The sequence below is a fragment of the Rhinolophus ferrumequinum genome, chromosome 4 (assembly GCF_004115265.2).
Source record: "Rhinolophus ferrumequinum isolate MPI-CBG mRhiFer1 chromosome 4, mRhiFer1_v1.p, whole genome shotgun sequence".
NCBI lineage: Eukaryota > Metazoa > Chordata > Mammalia > Chiroptera > Rhinolophidae > Rhinolophus > Rhinolophus ferrumequinum.
Genome location: NC_046287.1, coordinates 67,041,368 through 67,065,615, shown reverse-complemented (window position 1 = coordinate 67,065,615; position 24,248 = coordinate 67,041,368). Strand labels below are relative to the sequence as shown.

The window sequence follows — 24,248 nt, the reverse complement described above, 5'->3', positions numbered from 1 at the left end:
TATGAAACAATTCAAACTTAAGAGTAATTACACTTCTTGCTAAAGGCCATGAAACTGGTAACAGAACTAAGGTTCACAACGGGGTCAGACTCTGGGACCCAAGCCCCAAGCTACTATACTAGACTTTCCTTCAAAACGTAAAAGAACAAATAAGAATGCCAATTACAACACTTGTAGATCAGCTGCACATTGGTCCCATCCCCAAGTGCTATAATGTCCAGGACGATTTACACACCCAGCAATCTGGATTAGAGCTGTAGACAATAAGGAATAATATTAGGGCTTTAAAGAGACAAGTATCATAGTGAAAAGGAAATCTGTAACGAAGAGGCTAGACAGGAAACTGCTGGACAATCTAGATGAGAGGTGGCTGCGACCTGATCTAGGGTGCTGACATTAAAAAGGATTTTTTTTTTTAAACTTCAAAGAAGTAGCAATGGGATTTGATGACAAACTGGATATGTATAATAAAAAGAAAAGAATCCAACAGAACCCACCACAGTTTTAGGGCCTGGGGTGCAGAGAGACAGGGCTGCTAAGAGATTCAAGAATGTTTTGGGCAGACTAAGTCAGCTTACCAGTTTGTTTAAATTCAGGGTCCTGGAATTTGGGTCCCTCCCAATGGCCCAGAGAAGGCAGTCAACATCTGGAATTGTGGTTAAGGTGGGCTTCCTACCAGGAACTGAAGTAACCATGCAGAGTTCCAAGCCCGAGGAAGTCTTTTTAACTTCCTTGACCTATTGACAAATAAATGTGTTAATTGTGGGGGAGGGAGGGAAGAAGGAAAGCAAACAGAAAAACTAGAATCCTTAACATTTAACAAATCCCCCCTGAATTCTACATGTGAATTTTTATGTGCTGACACACATTTACTTTTACCCAAAGTCTACCAATGCTAGAACTCCTAGGAGCTGTGATGATTTCCTAGGGGGCCCCAAATCATCCAGCCAATGGCCATAAATGTCAGCGCATGTCACCAACTCAATGCTTCATATGAAAAGGAAAATATGCTAAACTGTACTTCTTAAAAACTGGTAAAATTTTAAGCGATAAATCTAAGCACAGTGATTGGCAACTGGAGAGTGGGGAGAAGGAAATGAGCTTGTAGCACCATCAGTAAGAAACGTTTTCACATGCACAGTCATTGCTTCTCCCTGTACATTCTTAACCAGAATAAGGGAGGGGGGTAAGAATCAGGTCAGGAGAGTGCAGCCCACATGGAGTTTAGTGATGGTCCCAAGGTGATTCTGATGTTGACCCCTACCACCAATCTAGCACTTTCATATTCACAAAGCGTAGTCACATTTATTATTTTACTTGACATGGTCTATGGTGAAAGGGTGAAACTGTGGGGAAAAACAATCACTTTTTACAAGGCTAATGCCCCAGGAAAATTCTGAAATTTAGGTGATTCCCTGAGAAGTAAAGCACTTTGTAATTTCTTTCCATCTGCAAAACCCAAAAGGGTGTGCTTTAAAAATAGATTCCATAATAATATTTCCTGAAAAATAAATATACTATATAAATATAAATATAATATTTAAATATAAAAATAAATATAATATTTCCTAAAAAATAAGGATATTCAATAAGGCATTTGAGCACAAAAATTAAAGCTTTTGTTCTAACTAAACAAAATTCAACTATCAGATTTCTAATCTTTTATACATTGACTTCATTACTAAATGAGAAATATAGCCTCTTATAATAAAGAAAAGAATTGGTAGTATTCTAAAAAGGAATAAATTGACTGGGGTAGACTAAGAGTTTGTGTTTATAAGACTAACAGGGTAAAGCCAAGAGCACAAAGTGTGATTCATGATGGACAGGTGACTAAGGGTGGTAAGCGTGCCCCAGGTAGGTCGTACCTGTGAGTACTTCAGGACCTCGATGCCAGCATTCTCCAGCTCCTCAGTGCAGTTGGAACTGATTATTGAATCAAAATTTCTAAGTACCTGGATACAAACAGAGACAGCAGAGGGATCGGGTGGGAAAGGAATAAAACTTGATTAAAGGTATGCTACAAACTTAGGAGGGAAATTTTGGTATCATCCTCTTATCTCCTTTTTTATTCGTGGCCATACTGTGAGGAGTTTTAATAAACCTATTTTCCTCCGTCACCACCAATGTCTGTACTACATCTAACTTCACCAATTGCTGTTTCACAGTTAAATAGATAAGCAATCTGTAGGCTTCTATCTTTGCCATGTTCCTCCCAAGCTTGCGTCTCTTTTCCATAAGTCTAGAGACCAGAAATTCTCTTTCCCCTTTCAGTATTCCAGGGCCAGTTTTCCCTCTCATATGATTTAAATGAAGATTCTCTAGCAAAATCTCTTTATTGAGGCAGAAAAGTCAATAGCATGGTCTTGAGGACTTTTTTTTTTAATTTTATTTTATATTAGTCTTAGTATCTCTTTAAGATCTCAAACTACTTTAGAGTTCTGAATTTGGTAAATATGAATCCACTCCTATTAAAGTTTCCAACAAAGCTGAAAACACGATGTCTTTGTTTTTTTCCCTGGAATGCTAAGTGTTGTTCTAGATAATGTCTGCCTGTCTATCCATCTATCTACTCTTCCTCAAATCCTTTTAATGATTTTACAGGGTAGGAGACTATCTATATTTTTTTTTTCAGATGAGGAAGCTGACACTCCAAGAACTAGAGTGACTTTTAGAAAGTACTCGAGCCAGGATTCAAATTGAGATAGGCCTGAATCTTCAGATCAAGTTCTCTCCACATCACTATCCACTTCCTCTTCCCACCCATGATGGTAGAGGCCACGTAAAGGCACCGGAACCACGGCAGACAACTCCTGCTCTGTTACCCCTCGCAGGCTTATCGAGTCTGGGAAGGCACAAATCTCTTACCACATCTCTCGGATCAGTTGTAGTGTCACTAAACGGGGAGTACTCCCCCTTCCATATCTGTGGGGCCACTTTATTATTTTTTTTCACTTCATTTTTTTTTTTATTGGGTTCAAAATACCAAGCTGAAGTGGGAAGTTCTGGGCAATGAATCAGTTATATCTTCAAAGGCGTTTACATATGTAGCATTGCTGCTGTAACAAATTCCCATACCTCACCTTTTTCACAGCAATCATTCACGTAGCCTTTGTCAGCATACTATCAAGATTTTAAATTAGTAGGCATGCAGTGAGTGTCTTTTGAGGGATTTACTCTAAGAAGTGATAGGAGGACATAAAACTGCATATGGACACCTTTGCTCCCTTTCCAGTGGAGGAGAAAGACATGTAACTCTTGCAAGCTAAACCAAGGTCAGCACTTTATATAAATTCACCAGTTCATTCATCCCAACAACAAATATTTATTAAGTTCTATTATATGGAAGACATAACATATTAGAATAAAAGACAGACTTACAATTAACTAAAAGGATATACAGATAAGATGTTTTGTAAGAGACAGAAATTATACAGAAGAGAACAGGGCAGGTTTCACAGAGACTGTCCCATCCTGCACTGGATCTTGATGCTTTGGGAAGGGAAAGCACCTTAAGCAGAAGAGTCTGTACAAACATAAGAATGTGGGACCACATTACAGACAGGGGAAAGCCAAGTAGGTTAGTTTGAATGGAAGAACATAGAAGAAAAGAAGTGGGGAATAGGACAGAGAGGGTTAAACTCCTTCTGAAAAACGGATCAGGTCTGACGAGATTGCTTTATGAGGAATCAGTATAGACGTGGAGTGATGCTCACACCTCACAAATCACAAGAGTAGATCAATATGCCAGAAAAAATATGTACGTCCAACATATGGTGATGGAAAGAGAACTGACTCTGGGTGGTGAATACACAATGTGATATATACATGATGTATTACAGAATTGTACACCTGAAACCTATGTAACTTTACTAACAATTGTCACCCCAATAAATTTTAATAAAAAAAAAAAGAAAAGGAAATATAAGTGTGGATGACCTGGTCATCATGGTGGGGGTGACGATGGCAGAGGTGATAATAACTGTGGTGATCTGATGATGGGGTGATGGGAGATGATACTCCGTGGGAAAGGCAGAATTTTGAAAAGGGAATGGAAAAACCCACATTTTTCCTACACCATAATATTGGTGAAAGTCTATCCTAATTCTTCTTAAGGTATGCTGCCTCAAAAATGGTGCTAGAAACGGGGGAGATCATAGAATTGATAATGCAGTAGATTTAACAGTAGGCTGAACTAAAGAAGGCTAAGTCACGATTATCAACAAAACATATAAAGCAACACTTCATCCATCATTAATGTCAAACAGGAAAGCAGCATATTGGTCTGGGCTTCTGAGACCTTAGCTGACTCTCAGTTTTGATACTAATTAGCAGTCACAAAACCTCTCTGGGCCTTAAAATGAGGTTCGAATAGATGATCTATATATAAGCTTCCTTCATTTTTATTTTTATTTTTTTGTGGCAAAGCAAAACACACAACATTAAATTTACCAACTTAACCATTGCTAAGCGTACAGCTCTGTAGTGTTAAGTATATTTGTATTGTTGTAGTGATCCCCAGAACTTTCTCCTCTTGCAAAACTGAAACTCTGTACCCATCAAACAACAACTCATTTCTTTCTCCCCGCAGCCCCCGGCAACCACCACTCTACTTTCTGTTTCTATGAATCTGACTGCTCTAGATACTTAATTTAAGTGGAATAATACAGTAGTTGTCTTTTTGTGACTGGCTTATTTCGTTTAGTATGTCCTCAAGGTTCATCCAAGTGGTAGCATGTGTCAGAATGCTCTTCCTTTTTAAGGTTGAATACTATTTCATTGTATGTATATACCACGTTATATTTATCCCTTCATCCATCAATGGATACTTGGGTTGCTTCCATATCTTGGCTATTGTGAATAATGCTGCCATGAACATAGGGATGAAAATATTTCTGATATGTGTCCTTTTAATGCAAAGAACTTAGTAAATTTTTTGACTGAGTGTTAATAACCCAATCCAAGAAATTAACCTGATAGTCTGTTCAATTTAACTAACACTTATATTTAACCCTGCATGTCTCCTTATAAAGTCATCTGCTATTATCTAACAATTCATGATGAAAGTATCTGCCAGTTTGATTAAATCAAAATGATTTCATCAACTCTTATGGCAGCTGGTAGCTGGGAAAGACAGAAGGCCTACTTCAAATAGCTTCTGTGCAGCAACACATGAAACAAACCAACCGACCTCCACATGCTTTGTACCCTAGTATTTAATGACAACATAAGAGAACATTCTCACTGTAGATTTTTAAGAAGATTGACATCAAGGCAAGAGAACGGACAAGGGTAGGCTATACCTTATCATGCCGTATCATGAGTGATGTCTTCGAGCCCAGAGCCGAAAGGATACCCGCTATCTCCACTGCAATGTAACCTGCGCCGACGATGACACTGTGGCTAAAATGAGAGCAGAGGGGTAATGTTTTTAAACAAACTTATTTTGGAATAATTTTAGATTTACAGAAAAGTTGAAAAGACAGGACAGAGATGTCTGGTACACCCTCTGCCCAGTTTTTCTGAAAGTTACCATCTTACATAACCATGGTACAATTGTCAAACCTAAGAAATTGACGTTGGTACATTGCTATTAACTATACTTGAGGCTTTACTCAGATTTCACCAGTTTTCCATTCATTTCCCCTTTCTGTTCCAAGATCCAATCCAGGATACCACATTGTAATTTTAAGTAGAAAATATCCCATTTTTAGAAAGGAAATAAATATATTTTTGGTTGTTTTAGAAGCTCTTTAGCCTCATTTCTTGAGAGAGGAAACAAACAAACAAAAAAGCATTGAAACTAGAGACGATTCCTTATATAATGATCTTTGCACCTAAAACTAAACTCGACACCACAATTCTTATCACCATTATTCTCTGCTCAGTATTTCTCCTTGATCATTATTCAATTCTATCAATCTTTGCAATATAATTAAGGCCCATTTAAGCAAGCCATTTAACTTATAGGATTGATCTGAATTACAACTAGACACCCTGCATAAATTTGGTCTGAAACAGCATCTTAAACACTAGATTGATTGGATGAGGCTTTGAAGCAGTGGCAGAAAAGCTGGCCTTAGCCCTAGTGCAACAATGTGTACTTCCAGGCTACAGCCTAGATAAGAAGCATCCCATTCAGGACTAGTTCTGTAAAGCTTCAGACATGGTCCTCTACCACTGTTACAATGTTTGAGTAACAAGCAATCAGGGAAGAACCGAAAAATCTTCTCTTTAGTACCTCCCATAGGTAAGGTACCATGTTTTGAGTCCCTGCCTTCAGAGGGCTATGGTCTGGATGGAGGACGAAGCATGAACCCAAAGGCTGCAAGATAAAGGTAAGCACCCTCCTACCCTGTCCATACAGACTAAAAACTATGAAAGAGTTCTTCCATCTCTAGCTCCCTCTTTCCTATTGTATGATGACCTCTATTCCTTTCTTCAGGTCTTCCCTTCTTTTCTCTATCCATCTTCTCTTTCTTCCCCCAATGTTTATTATTATCATTACTTTTGTTAAGCATTGCACTAGACAGGATGAGTAGTGGTCGCTGCCCGTAAGGAATTCCTGAGTGGAAACATGCCTTGGGGTTTGCTGAGGCACAGAGGTGAACAGTCAGTTTTTGTAGGACAGAGGGTTCAGAAAACACTCCAGATTCCTGAAAGATGACTCATGCAGGGGTTGGAGGATACCTTCTAGGTAGAAGGAACATACAAGGAACAGGTATAAAACAAGATGGCTTCTTTGGAGAACTGCAAGTTCAGTGTTTGGCTCTCAGCTCCCAAAGGCACCTCCTTCTGCCTCTTACCACTAAAGCATCCACTGGAAACGATCTTATATCCCCCAAATCTCCAAAGCACTTCTCTTGACTTCATCATGGCCCTCAGAACTACTTGCACCACAACATTCCAAGGGATCCATGCTCCAGCACCCACCCTGACATAAGCTCAAGGAGGGCAACGCTGAACCATTCCGCCCACAGGCAAATGGTACAGAATTGGTTCTTTCTCTGATTATTTGCTTCTTTACCAACATAACAGTGATAAAGGATTCTTAGAAAAAGAAAACAAAATTCACATAATTGTTCATTCATTGTCCTATTTTCCCAGAGTCTTTTGTTTATAACACACATAAATTCATTCCAATTATTTTATTGCTAGCAATGCAAGTTTAATAAATGATTTTAAAACATTCAAAACAGATATCTATAACAAAACATCTTTCAGGGCAAGTCTAGATTGAATTACATCATCCAAACAAGACGAGTCATGACCACATTTCTCAGACCAGAAATGTGGTCATGACTCGTCTTGTTTGGATGATATAATTCATATTCTCACATGCGTCACATCATTCAACCCTAAAACAAAACCATTAGATCATGAGGAAAGAAAGGTGGTTCTCTAACACATGTCCATGCCCTGCAGACAGCAAATCTAAAAAGATTGTTTGCTTTTCTCAAAATCACAAGATTGCTTGATCTGAATATCTTAATAGGACATTTTCACCACAGCTATGAAACTGCAAAGAAACCCTCCTGTCTCTTACTAACTGTGGCTCGAGGTGACTTAAGGTAAAGGGATAGGCATGGATTATTAGTCAGCCTCTATGAAGACTTTTATAAAAGCACAGGATTAAGAAGACCTCAAACTGGATTGGCAGCACCACTGAGGGAGCAGCAGAGTTGAGCAATACTGACTCCAGAGTGAGTATTTCTCAGAAGGAGATAAAAGCCAGTCCCTGGGCCGAAAGGGTCCCTCCTCCAGTTCCTGGGTGTCACCTCTTTTCATGAGGGAAGGAAGGATCCCTCTAACCGAGGAAGCTTCCAATTGGCAGCTTCTTCAAATGAGAGAAACACTCTCCCTCATTGTCATTTTTCTCTCTAGTATCTAAACCCATGACAGAAGATTAGTAAGGTTATCTGGATAAATACATATGTATAAAAAACGATTTCAGAAAATCTGTTTTTGTGAAACTGACAGAGCCTTCATTTATGGAGATCCCTCTGCACTAGCTGCTTGGAAAATGACAGTTACTTGAGACACGTTATCAATTGATGCTGTATCAAGATGAAGAAAGAATCATCTTGGGCTTTACTATTAAAGTAGGGCGTTACTATTTATTCTTTAAAACCACCCTCTATTTGATTCTGGTTCTAAAAGCTCTGCAATGGCCTCTGACCAAAAGCAGGAAAGATGCGAGTCACTTAATGAGGGGTACTAGTGTATGAGATACCCGAGGTCACAAAAAGAGAAGAGGTAGGAGAACAGAATTCAGGAAATGCCTGCATTTATTGGGGGGTCGGGGGAGGGAGGAGAAATGTCAACAGGAGAGACTGAGGGAGAATGAACACTGAGCTCAGGAGGGAAACCAGCTTACCTAGGCAATTCTTCCAGTTGAAAAAATCCATCACTGGTTATTCCTAGGCTGGCACCTATGTAGGAAAATGCAATATAGATTACCAAGAATGAGCTTTCCCTTGGAAAATAATCACAACATGTTATGCAAGACCCAATACTTTTTCAGCCATCACACTCTCTCTTTTGATATGTTTTGCTAAAGTCCTCACTTGGGAAGCTGCCAACCAAGTCTTCCCTGAGTCCACATTTTTACTTTCTCTCTAGAAATAACAGCAGTGATGATTAAATATCTATCAAATTTCTCTGAGGAACTAAAATTTTCTCAACTCTCATGAACAGACTCTCTACTTCACTCTCCCACCCCGACATGTAGGCGGGGACCCCTTGGCTCAGCTTTGGCCCTCTTCTCTCTGCCTTTTTCTTCAAAGGTTTCAACCAACTCTCCCCTCATTGTGGAGGACTTTCAAATACATAGTCCTAGTTTTGACCTTCTTCCCAAGTTCCAGTTCCGAATTTCTAACTGTCCCACTATACAATTCCGAAACTCTGCCTCGAACTCAGTATATTTAGAATTGAACCTTAACTTTATGTCCCAAACCACATCCCTCGCTCAAGTTTACCACTTCACTTAAAGGGACCACCTTCCACGAATACTCCAGATGAAGTCTTGAGTTGCCAATCTGTGATTCCTTCTCTCAACGCACCCTTATGTTGCATCAGTTATTAAAAATATTGCACTATGCCAAATCCAAGACACCAAGATTAAAAGGCACATCCTGATTTCAGAGGTGTTGAAAAAAAATTTTTTTAAATGTGTCTTGGAATCAATGAAATACAGTAACTAATTCTTCCTTCTCTGAGCCTTTAATGCCTGTTCTCTGGTACCTGGCATATAGCAGTGGCTCAGTAACGGTCTGCAGAACTGAACTGAGCTTTTCCATCACATTTCATGTCTAACCCTGTAGTTCAGCACCGTGTCTTCACCTCCTGGCTATTGCCAGAGCTTTCTAACTGATCTCCCTCCTCTGTAAGTCACTGTCAGGTAAGTTTTCTAAAATTATCACTTAGATCTTACCACTGCCTTATTGAAAAGCTAGTGATTATTTGCCTCAGTTGTTGTGAATCCTAGATTCCTTAATTTACTTTGTAAGTCACACACTTTGGTCCTAACCCGCTTCCAGTCTCAGCTTAATGTATTCGCCTCCAGAGTTTTCAGTGTTAGAAAAACTGGCGGAGCTGGTTGAATGTCCTTCAGTGACATTTTTATTCCTCACTGGCTCTTTGAGTTTTCCTTTTCCTCAGCACATAATTCCCCTTTCCTGGGAATTCTTTTTGGTTCATGCCAGCCCATAATAATCTGTCCCACCATTGAGGACCCCAACCCTCACTGTCTGGGAATCACCTTGTAACATTTACCTTTTATTTTCTTTGTATTTGTTTTTATCTTATGTTGTTAATTAATAAAGGTATACGTTAAAAAATGAAAAAGTACAACCGAGCATCTAGTGAAAAGCAGGCCTGTTTCCCACCTCAGACCTCTAGTCCTCTCCTTATAAGAAGTCAGCATTGCAGGGCTTTGAGTATCGCTCCAGACACATTCTAGAGCACACACTGTCTCCCTGACTTTTTGAAACGACACAAATTATAGCACACACACTGTCCCATACCTTGCTTTCTTTCATTTCACAATCAATTTTGGAGATGGTTCTATATCAGGATGCTTATGTCCAATCTTCCTAACTAAATTTTAAGTTATGTGAGAACAATCCCTTTATGTCTTTTACAGTTGTTCTTAACCCCTTGGAGATCATGAATCCCTTTAAAAGCTGGTGAAAATTTATGGATTCTCTCTCAAGAAAGAAAAAAGTTACATAAACGCATACAGACTCAATTTTTTTCCATATAAACTCAGATTGGTCATGTGTCTTATGAAGCCAATCCATGGAGACAAAAGATATATAAACAATGATCACCATCCACAAAGATCTCACGATCTAGTTGGGGGATAAAGACATGGACAATGTCTCTTGTAAGAGAATAAGGTTGTATGTTCATGATTCATGCCTGTGTGTATAAAATGTAAAGGCAGATAGAACTACCTGAGATTCTTACTGATTTGATTTTATTATTCTCTATATGAGAAAAATACGTATATATGGAAGGCTTAATTAGGTAATTAAGTTACATCCCTAAAGATTTCTCTCCCTTAAACAAAACAGTACATATATCATGTGTCTTGTGAATAACAACCCATCTGATAAACTGAGTCTGGAAACAATCTCTACCATGCTGAGAAGGACAGGATGAACCTGTCACTGATTTTTTTCCCCATGTTACTTGTAGTATGTATGAGCCTGGAGCTGGAAGAAATACCTGTCTTTGTTCCGTCACTAAGCACCACTTAAGCCAATTACATTTAGGTTCTGCAGAGACTTCTCGTGGCCTTGTCCCAAAGAAAGAACTGGTAGGTATAGGTAGATACCCTGGCATGGCTTATAAGGTTGAACACAATGGGAGCTGAGACTCACCCGGAATCTGGCTCTCCTGAGGACGTGAGGGCACGCCACCTGTTGCAATCAAGATGTGAGGAGCAGTGTATTTTTTCCCACTGACCTCTACTGTGGGCTTGGGATCACCTGTGAATGCTGCATGGCCATGGATGATTTCTATATGGGACTGGAGAAGGAACCATGATATTAGTCTGTCCTTAAGATAAAGCAAAAATACGTGCTGCCACTTATCAGATCTTTCCATTTCTCTGCTGAGGATTTTAACTTTGGGTTTGCTGAGGCCGAGACAATTCTCAATGTTCGAGTTTCTGCAGAGCTTCTGTTAACTGATACTTAGGTAAGGGCTTGCTATTCAATTCTGGAAGTGTACAGTAAAAAGACTGCTATCTTGGGCCAAATCCCAGAGACGAAAAAAGATATGCAAGTCACCCCCCCCCAAGAAAAAAGATTACATCTTTGCCCCCAGGAGTTGAGGGAGAAAGTCTTGCTCACTTGGAATGAAAATGCACTAAAGAATGCTATGTCTGGAGGAAGGACAGAGGCTGAAAAAGACAAAAGGATAAAGATGAAGGGGGTAAAGAAGGCAAAAGAGAAATACTCAGCCAAGGGAAGAAAATGCAATGCTTCCGTTTTATTAAACAAAATGGAAAGAATACCACAAAATTGCATGACAATGAAGTTCTATGCTAGAGATGTTGAGAACCCAAGACTCTTCATTGGCTCTTACTGAAATCCTCTGTGCCAGGGCCTAGATTTGGGGAATTGGAGTTTGCTGGGTGACAAGCTTCTGCCTGCCATGACGCATGTATTGGCATGCACATGTGGGCAATTTACAAGCATCATGGAATCATGCAAGTAGGATCACAGAAGAGAATGTTTTTAACATTTTGGAACATGGTTGGTTCGGAACTGGGTTAATACCTCATTTCCAATCACCCCTGCAGGCACCTTGCTTAACCAAGCTGAATCAAGATCAATGCCAAAAGCATCCAGAAAAACCTTTCTTCGGGAGGTAATGATTTTCTATGGGGTGCCTGATAAAAGGGAGGATGAATCAAGTGGCAAAAATGTGGATAATAGTTTGGGGAAGAAACTGATGAAATTTTTATTTCCTAGGATATTTGACAGAAAGTTTGCCTTTCTATTAAGAATTTCTGGGTCAACTATAATTCCTTCCCTACGAGGTCATAGTAAGTTTTACTACACACCAAGATTTGTATTAAAAAATGTTGTTTCTTGAGACATTTTTTTATCTCTTTTGCATTTTAGCTAGCTCTACTTTAGGAAAAAAAAAATTGATGTGGGTGTTTTAGTATATAGCAAGTGGTATCTCTACACTCATGCCCAGTAGCCTTAAAATCTCTTGCTGTCATGCCTGGGGCACTGAAGGCTCCCAAATATTTCCCCCTTGAGTTGGGAATTAAGGCCAGGAAAATTTTACCCTCCAAAAAACAAACCCAACAAATGATAAGAATCAACAAAAAGATACATGAGGTTAGCCATCTGTAGAAGTAACTAACCCTAAAAATTGGTTTATAAACATGCTGCTTATAAGATTAGTGTGGCACAAATATCATCAATAATCTACCAATCTAAATATAACCTAAACTACACTGATGTATTAGAAACTGCAAAGTGAGACCAAAAAGGCAAATAAAGAATGGCAGGATATATGCCATCAAGAAAAAGGAGACTTGGATGGTCCGGTGGCTCAGGTGGTTGGAGCTCCGTGCTCCTAACTCCAAAGGCTGCCGGTTCGATTCCCACATGGGCCAGTGGGCTCTCAACCACAAGGATGCCAGTTCAACTTCTCAAATCCCGCAAGGGATGGTGGGCAGCGCCCCCTGCAACTAAGATTGAACATGGCACCTTGAGCTGAGCTGCCGCTGAGCTCCCGGATGGCTCAGTTTGTTGGAGCGCATCCTCTCAACCACAAGGTTGCCGGTTCAACTCCCGCCAGGGATGGTGGGCTGTGCCCCCTGCAACTAGTAATGGCAATTGGACCTGGAGCTGAGCTGCGCCCTCCACAACTAAGACTGAAAGGACAACAACTTGAAGCTGAACGGCACCCTCCACAACTAAGCTTGAAAGCACAACAACTTGACTAGGGAAAAAAAAAAAAAAAGTCCTGGAAGTACACACTGTTCCCCAATAAAGTCCTGTTCCCCTTAAAAAAAAAAAGAAAAAGAAAAAGGAGACTTGGATGGTGCAGTTTGTCAATGTCTCCAGCATAGTCCTGGGTGAGAGAGCTACAATTTGGGTCTCCTGAGGACATCTAGCCACCAAAAAGGAGGGTGCTCTGAGCAAATGAACAATGGCAGGTTTCCCACCAGATAATGCTCCCGATTTTAATTAATAAATGGGAATAAGCGATCTCTTCTGTGTTTAGCTTCTGGAACCAAGTGGAGGGCCAGACTGACTCAAGGTACAGCAATCAGATGAGACCCAGTCTACCAACTTTGGCACAGACTGCCCACTCTCTATAGAAAAGAGGCTGACCTATGGAGTCAGAGACTTCTCTCTGATAGGTCAACCTTAAAATCATTCATCACAAAAGAAGTAACAGAAACAAGAGATATATGCCATGGCTATGTTTTAGTTTGGGCAGACTTGTTAGCATACTCTAGCAGAGAACAGCTCCTTCTCAAAGCTCAAAACCCAGCACTCACCTTGGTGAGATTATCCTGATAGATGGTGTTCAGGCGGCTCACATAGGCATCCCGTTTTTCCTTTATAACACTGCAGTGAAACTGGAGTCAGTACTGAGAAACAGGATTCCCCTCTTTCAGTTAGTAACGAGGGCATCTATGCCTGACCACCCCCCTGAGCAGAGAATGACAGTCAACAAGAACCCCTTGGTGAATGTCTCTGAAGACAGTCACCCTCCCCCCGTGTCTGTCTGCTTTCCTTATGTAGAGAACCTCTGTCCTACTCCATGGAGAATGTTCAGTTGGCATCCATGGTCCGGAAATAAAAATGTTCTTTGCATAGAAGACAAGGAGTAGTGCTTTGGCACAATGCCTAGTATCTGCTGGCCACTCAATATTGGTTGAATAAATGAATGAATTTGCAAAATTTAAAAAAAGAAAATTTGACAGCTTCAAAAAGTTTATGGCACCTCCTTAAAAAGTTAAACACAAAATTGCCATATGACCCAGCAATTCCACTCCCAGGTATAGACCCAAAATAATTGAAAGCATGAACTTGTAGACCAATGTCCATAGCATTATTATTCATAACAGACAAAGGGTAGAAAAAAACCCAGCAGTCCACTGAAGGATGAAGGGATAAACAAAATATGGCATGTAGATATAAAGGAATATCATCCAGCCTTAAAAAGGATTGAAATTCTGACACATGCTACAACGTGAACTTTGAAAACATTATGCTAAGTGAAATAAGCCAGGCATTACAGGACATATATTGTATAAAGTACCTAGAATAGGCAAATTCATAGAAACAGAAAGTAGACTAGAGATCCCAGGGGTGGGGAGAAACGAACAGGAGTTATTGTTTGATGGGTACATTAAAAGCACAGTTTCTGTTTGGGATGGTGGAAAAGCTCTGGAAATGGACAGTGGTAATGGTTGCATAACTCTATGAATATACTTAATGCCACTGACTGGACAACTTAAAAATGGCTAAAATGGGCCGGCCCAGTGGCTCTGGTGGTTGGAGCGCAGTGCTCCTAACGCCAAGGTCGCCAGTTTGATTCCCACATGGGCCAGTGAGCTGTGCCCTCTATAGCTAAGATTGTGAACCAGCCAGCAGCCGGCGAGAGCTGCTGTGAGCAGCCTACCGATGACTGATGACCGGCAACCGACTGTCTCAGCCAGGGGAGAACAAGGCTCATAATACCAGCATGGGCCAGGGAGCTGTGCCCTACACAACTAGACTGAGAAAAACAATGGCTTGAACTGGAGTGGGGGGGCAGATATAAAAAGGGGGGGGGAAAAAGGCTAAAATGGACATTTTATGTTGTGTGTTTTTATGTGTATACATTTAATATACACAACTTTTAGATATAAGTATACACCTGTAAAGCCATCACTGCAATCAAGGCCATAAACACATCCATCACTTCTAAAAGCTTATGTTATATATATTTCACCACAATTAACACCCCCCAAAAACTTTATGGCTCATTTAATTATGAAAAATATTATCAACACTTACCGCCAATGGAATTTACTATCACAACTTTGAAAGCCATAATCAACATGATCATGAATGAATTCGGAGTGCACAGCTGTGTTCCACATTACCTGTCAAAAAAAGTACCCAAAACAGTAATGCATGAGTTCTGAGGGAAAACAGAAATCAGGGTTGAAAGGTAACTATAGAACAAGCAGATAAAAATACCGATCTTTAAATTTAAAAGAAAACTAAACATTTAAAAGAGAGAGTTCAAAAGTATAACCAGGTAGATTTTATAGGGAGACTTCTGAAATGTTGGGGGAAAATTAGTTTGACGGTTCATTTCCCCAGTTTGTAAACTCTGTAAAAGCAGGATATTATAAGCCTCATAGCTCTTCCATTAACCTTTATTACTGCTTACATTCACTTTTCACGTTTCAGATTTTTTCAGCCCTGCCTTTTGGGCTTAGTTCTAGGAAATGGAACTGCATCTGTAACTACAGTAAAGTGATTTGAAAGGAAGCTTATTAAGGAAAGTTGAGGGCTGAAAACTTTAAGAGGATGAATTCATACTATGCGTTCAGTAACTACGAATGTGGCCTTGTAAGACATATGCAATTAGACATCTGGAACTCAACGGTTCAAGCGTCTCTTGTGGAATGTGGCCTATAATCTGTAACGGCCTTGTAATGCCAACTGATCAGCAGGATAACTGAATTCAAACTGGCATCCAGAACTCCAGAGGACAAACTACCATTTTTCTGCGTCAGGCAAGTCTTACACTCCATTTCTGACAAGGCTTCACATTCCTTCTTTGCACCTTTCTCCCTTTATGGCTAAAGATGAATAAATTGATGAATGCTGCATTCTGATTTTTTATTGAGGTAAAATTCATATACTATAAAATTAACCATTTTATATACTAGATTCTTTATCTTAAACATACGAAAGACTTATCAATACCGCAAATTGTGTAATTTTAAGAAACATTACAATACCTCATATTTTCCTGAGTATGTATTTACTTCCAATGTGTAGTATGTACAATGCTATAGCATCAGACACCTCTGGAGAGAGTGCCTCTGTATGAACTACATTGGGCTTTTAGGCTCAGAGAAAATCAAGGTGGGTAGCTGCCCCACCATCCAGTTCCTTCTCTACTGATGATTCCCTCTACGCTTCTGCAGGGGGCAGCTACTCTAGACTTAAGTCTGTTCTACAAAACGACAGGCAATTACCAACTATCTTCGAGAATACAAAAGCATTTTGAAATTAGTAGAGTCCTATAAAAATATAAGGTAAATGTCTGGTACAAGTGATCATAAGAGAAGGGTTAAGTCAAATATAATATCGTATCAGAACAAAATATTACAAATTTAGGCAACTATGCCAGTATTAGCCCAGAAGGTATTTTTTTCTTTTTAAAAATTTTTTAATAGTGTAAGATTTTTTTTTTAACTTTTTTTAAAAAAAGTTATTTTAAGTGTGTTTTTCCAGGACCTATCAGCTCCAAGTCCAGTAGCTGTTTTAATCTAGTTGTGGAGGGTGCAGCTCACACTGGCCCATGCAGGTATCGAACCGGCAACCCTAGTGCTACGAGCATGGTGCTCTAATCAACTGAGTGAACTGGCTGCCCCCTGATGGTATTTTAAAATAATGAGGTAGCAACAGTCAATACCAGATTTGCTACCACAATTGGTTTAAACTACATAAAACCACCTTTCAATTAATTTACATAATTCACATATCCATAATTACATACTCCAAGCATAACAGATTCCAAAATCTAAGATGAAAAGAAAATTGAGGAAAAATGTCCCACAGAAAAAAAGAAATTTTCCTAAGACAAAAAAAAAAATCTACCATAATAACAGATAACAGAAAACCTTTCTGGAATTAAATTTGGGTATGCGTCATTGATAAGATCAGGATATTGGCTTCATAACAAAAAGCTGCCAACTGAAAATGTAATCTCAGTAACAAAAGGTTGTAAGCTTGGGATTATAAAATGTTTTGAAAGTACATTCAAATGAGGAGTAAAATTATTTGCCAGTATAAGCACAAGACAGCTTTGGAAATAAGAGCTGTCATTTCTTCCTCTTCGTCACAGGCAAAGATGAGTTTATTCAATGTGACCTACACCACATTGTAGCTATTAGGGCCAAAAATCAGAATGGTAATGAGAATCCATGAGGCTCTAGAACTGAATGGAAATACTTAAGATTTCACTCGATAATTTAGTGTGACAACTGGGTCTCCCTATTGAGAAAAAGCTGTCCTGTGCTGACGACCAGTCCTAATTACTCGGCCCAGATGTAATCTCACTCACTCTAAACTAATATATCAACGTATCATTTTATAAAAACAATTCTTCATCATGTTGGGTAATCATTTCACTAATCTGTCTGATCACTCCTGAGTGAACGAATAAACTTGTATTTCTAGAACAGCAAAGACAGGGACTAGAAGGCAAGTACATAGCAACTCTATCAACAAACCGCTTACCATAAAGGTATCCAAATACTGTACCCAGAAATGTCATTCAAGCAACTTGAGAAATTCAATTTTAGAGTGGCTGTAAGATACCCGAAGTCACATGTTACATTATTTTAACGTGGGCAATTTATAGGGAAATTGATTTCTGTGTTTAAAAACAAACCTCCCTTCCTAAACACACACACACACACACACACACACACCCCTTTGACAATCCTTACACAGTCCTAGTCTCCCTAGGGAAAACTGATTTAGAGGCACTGGAGCAGGTGAAAGACCAGAAGGCTTGAGGCAAACAACCTACCCTCTGGGAAGTCACCCCACAAGTCCAGGTAGTTAACCAGAGCCACGTGTGGAAGGAGCATCCATCTGCCACTATCATCCAGCTGGTCTGGGTCATATCTGCACTTGGGCTGAGAGCTGGATATAAACTTGACTTCCTGGCTGGCTCTCCCTACTGAGAAAAAGCTATCCTGTGCAGATGGATAGTGCTTTTCTTTTATGTCATGACTACAGATGTTTTGTTGGTTTTAGTTCCTTCTAGACCATCCAAAGTTTGAGACCAGACACTGTGCTCCATTCCTGGTTACCTCCCTGCTGTGCCCCCACAAGAACTTGGTCACTTTGTCACCATGTTGAGAATTTACCACATGGCGAATGTCCAGGATGGATTTCTTTTGCACGCAATTATTGTCCAGGAGCTACTATCTCTGTGGTTCTCTCTCCAGCTGCCCCTCCCCTCTCCCCCAGGTTCCCCTGCAGGCGTGACTCAGTCCTGGCCAGGAGAACCTCAAGGAATCTGCAGAAACAGTGCTGAGTGAGGGCATCCTGCCTCGAGCTCCGGGAGCCATCCTGTGGCCACCAGGCAGGGGGCTTACTGTTGGTTATACACCTAGGACATCAGAATGGAAAGGCAGAAAGAAGCCCAGGGCCTTTCAGATACCTCCTGAGTGCTGAGCCTATCTCAGAAACAGCCGATCTCCCTTTAATAACTGACATTTAAAAATACAAACAAAAACTATCCTATTGTTTAAGCCACTTGTAGTTGGTTTCTCAGTTATTTTTTGCAGAAAGAATTTTAACTGATACGTTTGGAAACAACTTTATTCTGATCATGATTTACCAAATACATCAAAAGAGTGTGGAAGGAAAGAGAAATAAAAATTCTACCTTTTTGGGTACACATCCGACATTCACCTAGGAAAAAAATTGAAAAAGGACATATTTTAATAATATTAAACTCAAACCATCAAACAAACCTGTAAGAAATGAACCCCAAGCATCAACCCAGGAGACTTCCATGAGTTCTACATTTATTTCTGTTTTTCTATTATAGAGTTAGAAAAGATGAACGTTTTTCTTGTGTGAATTTTACTCATCAGTATTTTCTTAGGAAAAGCAGAGTGAGAGAGAACAATTCCATTTCCAGAGGGCCATGCACTGCAGTGAGGGGGACAGGTCAAGGGACGGCAGAAGCCTGAGCTTGCACGCAGAGGGAAGCAGCAGAACAGAAATAGCAGCATGGACAGGACACACCAGCTGAATAAGGGTAACTGAACCATTGGAACAGCGGTCCTAGGGGATTTCAGGGAAACTTACTATGTGGAATATTCTGGGTAAAACACCCAGAATGTCCCCTTTGGGTAAACCTCTAGTGGAAATCTACATTCTTCTGGACCAAAGGACAATGATGAAAGAAGCAGTAAGGTTCATCTGTGCTATCAAGTCATATACTTACTAGAGATAGACCACAAATTTGACTCTTAGCCTTCTAGTATTCAAAAAGGAAAACACAAACACTTGTCAGATTTCATGTGAAAACTAATCAGTTGTTTAAGAAAATAACTATTAATGCCTGTTAGACAGACTAGAGAGAAACTCCTCCCAAGGGTCATTGTAAACAAGTTGTGATACCATGTTTTCCCGAAAACAAGATCTAGCCGGACCATCAGCTCTAATGCATCTTTTGGAGCAAAAATTTACCTAAGACCCGGTCTTATTGTAATATAACATAAGACTGGGTATAATATAATACAGTAGCGGGTCTTATGTTAATTTTTGCTCCAAAAGACACATTAGAGCTGATGGTCCGGCTAGGTCTTATTTTGGGGAAAACATGGTATAAGTTTACATACAAACTTTTATTTACATCAATTTATTTCATTTTAATCACATCCTAAAATTAATAACTTTAAAAAAATAAAAGCTGGTTAAGACTAAGATTGATGGAAACTGCCTTGAGGGTGAAGAAATTTGAACTTGACCAAATGGGTAACCACTGAGCAGAGGGGCTGGTTACAGGAGGACTACATGAACCCCATTCTTTTTGAAGGGCAAATTACAGACCCCCTAGCTCTAGAAACCTGCCATGTAATGTGTATTTCAGGTATCCTTTAACCTTATAAATCCTACGTGGGAGGTGCTGGTGATGCATCTTGGCCACTATAATGAAGTTATGAGATTTAAACATGGTATCATCTGCATATCCTTAAAAAAAAAATCAGTATGTTCACTCATGTGCATTGGCACACAGTAAAGAATCAATATTTAGATACTGGTGAAAATTTACCAAAAGCACAAAAAATAAGGTACTATATATGACATGGAACTTAGGATATTGATCAACCATGAGTAAAGAAACTTAAGAAAACCTAAATACATGTCAGATTTCATAAGAATGACTGACTTACGACTACTTCTAGGCATTTAGCCTAAAGGAGTAATCTAAGCTACAGAGGAGCTAAATGCATAAAGATGAACTTATATCCAAACACACTCTGTAGGTATAATCATTTTCCTACTGTTAGTCATCATACAGAAAAATAAGTATGTAATAAAAGTGAAAAAAAGCAAGCTTCAACAGCAAAGTACTTTTTTAAAAAATTAAGGATAAAAGGTAATATAAATAATATTTTAAATCTATTGGTAAAAAAAAAGAATACCAGGATTGACCACACCAATGTTAGAAAGCACACACCATTTTGTCCAGCAAGTCTACCATTACGAATGTGTCCTACAGAAATAGTCACATATGATGTTCAAGTGCCCAAAGATACCTGTATAAGGATGTCCCCAGCTGCGCTGCCACAGTGAGCAACTGGAAACAAGTTAACTATCCATCAATAGGGAAGCATTATTGTTAGGAAATTTTTGTACAATGAGTCTGTGTACATTGCAGTCATTTAAAAGGATAAAGAAGACTTCTGTGTACTGTTACGGAAAGAGCTCTAAGATAAAACAGTATGTAACAAAAGGAAAGTTGCAGAACAATATGTATTCCCTGTTTCAACTTGCATTTATATATATATATTTATAAATATATACATGCATTTAAACAATTTAATGCAATACTCCAAAATGTTAATAGCTATCACTTCTGGGAAGGGAAAACACTTTCAAATTTTACTCTATATGCGTTTTTTAAAAATGTCTGATCTTATTGATTTGTTACTCTTGGAAAATCTCATTTTTGATTGGACTCAGGTAGAATCTCTCAGAGAGGGCAGCCTGCGTCTCTTGGCAATTTGTTCCTAGTGTTTCTCTTTTGCCTCCTTCATTCTCTTGGCCAAAAGGTTAGCATATTCTGCAGCCTCTTCCTTATTTTAATTAGTACGCTGTTTCTTCAGAGCAATACGCTGACATCTGTGTTACAGGACGCATGGAGTAACAGGACACTGAATCTTGGGTGTTTTGGTCCTAGTTTCTTACCTTCTTTGTTTAGGGCCTTTCTCACAACATACTGGTGGACATCATCTTCTTTAGAGATACTGAAAAGTTTGCGATTCTATTAGCGCCTTTGGGCCCCCAGCAACGAGGCACAGCTGTATTAGTGAGACCAGGAATATCTCTCTCTGCTTTTTTCATGATGACCAAGTTGAAAACACTCAGACTGGCATTCACAATGCAACCTCGAAGAGATTTTTGCTTTCTCCTCCAGTTCTCCTTGGTCTATCACAGGAATGCCCCTCACTCAGGAGCAGGCGGACGTAGCCATGGGTCAAGACACCCCGCTTCCTGGGGAAACCTTGTTTGTCATTCCCACCACTGATTCGGACCACATACCCCTTCCATTCTTCACCCAGAGCATCAGCAGCAACTTCCGTGGCCCCATGCTTCTCATAAAATATACGAAGTTTGCGTTCATCTTCCACTCCAATGAGTTTCTGGCAGCCAGTGGCTGGGAAAGAAATGTTCAGCTTCATTCTGAAGCAGCAGACGGCCTCCAAGGCGCCATGAAAAAGAGCTCTTTATGCTTTTTTATAATGGGAATACCATCATTCATTACTTGTATAATTCACTTAGATAAACAAATAAACCAAAATGATTTTACCTGGGTAGTTGAATTTAGATGCGTGATTCTTTGATCTTTCCTGTCTAGTATTTTCTATTATACAGTTATTTTTTTTTTAAATATGGAAACAAATGCCTTCTAGACGTAGTTTATATCAGGTGCTTATAACTCTGCTGATCACGACCATAAGGAACTAGGTTGGCTCTCTGTATGCCCAAAGAATACAAGCCTATTCTTATAGCAGAATATTTGCTGGGTGTCCTGCACTGAAACCTAAATTTCATACACATTTGCTAAGGAACTTGATATGAAATGTTAGATTGAAAGAAACCTGCCCAAATCTCATTGAGATCACAAATGTTTGAAAGAGGGATCTTGTTAAATAGTAATCTTCTATTCCTTTAGTTGTTCCAAATTCTATTTGCTAACAATTTCATTATAATCCCTTATTTGCTATTATTCTGCACTCAAGAATTAAAAGGAATGAGTTATGTTTCTATAGAATTCTCAAGTTATCAGTCATTTGGGATTTTTTTTCCTAGAAAGAGGTCATATACTGTCTAGTTGTGGGCTTGGATTTTGTATGAGCTTATGCTACAATAAGGATTCATAAGGCAACGGAAGCCGGAACTCTTAGGATTGAGAGAAGAGTATGGAATTCGAGCCAAATAAATGAAATCAACACCTGTAGCAGCAGCATTACAAGCACACCCTTCAGAAAGCACTTGGCACTAGCAATGAGAATAACTGATGGCTTTCTCCCGAGACTGCCCTCCCTCTGAGGAAGCAGAGGACATGCTATTTCTCAACCCCCAAGTGTCTGAGAAAGTCATGGGGAAAGTTGGAGAGAGGCAATCTAAGGAAGGGGGATGGCAGGTATTTCTTGAGTGGAAGAACAGAAGCGGAAGGCAGCTGAACCCTGTGGGAAGAGTAATCCCAGCCCCACATGGGATGATTCTATCACGTGCCCTGCCTTGTCCAGTTCATTTGGCAAAGAACTTCCCCTCCACACCTTTATGCCCCGCAGTTTGCAGTTTAAGTTCAGTAAGAGGCTTCAACTAAGACAGACTCCAAAAGCAGTTTCTCCGAAAGCAGAGATAATTTCAATATGTTAAATACACTCTGCTTGTCCTTTAGTCAGCCTTTTCCAGCTTCCCAGGAACCTTTAAAAGCAATTCAAATTGTCACAAGGTACTAAATGTTCAGAACCACTCTCACGTGTCAATTTACTCCCTCCATACATTTGAAGCTACCTGAAAAAGTTAGGGCAATTTTTTTTAAAAAGTTTGGAACAGGCTTCTTCCAAGGGCCAGGATGGCCTGATTTTCACTGGTGCCAAGTATGTGACTAATATTGGTTTATTTTTTAGAAGGTTCTGCCTTTGGGGCTTCTAAAATTTTTTCACTTGCAACCATGCGTTCCTTCAGAAGTAATGATTAAGCACTCACTCACTTGTGCCAGGCATTATGCATAGAAAGCATTAATTGGATATAGTCCTTGCTCTCAAGGAGCCTAAGGTCCTAACCAGAGAGAGGCCCTTAGCCAATCCATGATGCTGGCCCAAGGGCAGCAGCAGAATCACCGTATTCCCTAAAATTGCAGAGCCTTGGGAATACAAGTGAGTCAGAGTAAGAGGGTGGTGGAAAATCGTGACCTTTTGGGGCCAGAGAATCTGTATTTTAGCACAGCAAATTTTGGGTCCTGGGGATATAGCTGAAAGGAAGCCCATGACCCTGAAATACTACTTGTCCTATTTTGGCAGCTCCTGGTTATAGGCCTCCAGGAGTTTCTGCTGGTTCTAGAAACCTAGTTACAGTTCAGCGCAACACAACTGATAATCGGGTGCCTCTCTGGCGTGGAAGAGAAGAAAAGAACAATTTGTTACCTGCAAAGCTGGGGAAGCCAGGAGTAGAGAGCTATGCACAGTCATCCGCAATCTTCCTTGACCATTCTCTCGCGGACGTGTGCATTGGATTGTCAGAGAGCACAAGTGTAGCCAGACAGACATGAGTTTGAATCCCAACCCTCCCACTTACTGGTTGCTGGTGGGTAAGTTTCTCGATTTGTGAGCTCAGTTTCTTACTCCATGAAAGGAATGAGAATACTTACATTATAGAGGTTGTGAAAAGATCAGAGATAATGTATATAAAACACCTATTTGCTAATTTATGACAGATCTGATGATGACATTGACCCGCCTGAATTATTTCTGCCGTCTGCTGGTTCCCCTTGTGCAAAAGGCATATGGAAGGGAGAGGAGATAAACTCCCTCTGCGGCTGGCTCCCTTTCAGAAGCAGATCAACTGACAGCAAAGAAAGCTTCCCTCCCAGAGCAGGGCACTCATGTGGTGGGTTCTCAGGGCTCTGACTTCCCAAGGGTGCACATAACTGATAAGACCTGAAGCATACAACACTTTCCACCTGGCAAATGCCCTGGCAGAGCCCACATTAACCAC

The 24,248-nt window shown here is 39.9% G+C and overlaps 1 protein-coding gene and 1 pseudogene across 1 annotated transcript in view; both read right to left on the bottom strand.

The window, feature by feature from the left end:
• GSR (glutathione-disulfide reductase) overlaps positions 1-24,248 on the bottom strand; it is a 42,979-nt gene that overhangs the window by 7,641 nt on the left and 11,090 nt on the right. The window contains exons 2-9 of the mRNA XM_033104659.1: positions 18,672-18,698; positions 15,045-15,133; positions 13,538-13,607; positions 10,887-11,034; positions 8,378-8,432; positions 5,304-5,403; positions 1,869-1,955; positions 579-737 (exon numbers count right to left, since the gene is read on the bottom strand). Coding sequence (XP_032960550.1) covers positions 579-737; positions 1,869-1,955; positions 5,304-5,403; positions 8,378-8,432; positions 10,887-11,034; positions 13,538-13,607; positions 15,045-15,133; positions 18,672-18,698 — 735 coding nt within the window. The remainder of the gene's footprint in view (positions 1-578; positions 738-1,868; positions 1,956-5,303; positions 5,404-8,377; positions 8,433-10,886; positions 11,035-13,537; positions 13,608-15,044; positions 15,134-18,671; positions 18,699-24,248) is intronic.
• LOC117021483 (40S ribosomal protein S6-like) lies at positions 20,924-21,762 on the bottom strand (annotated as a pseudogene).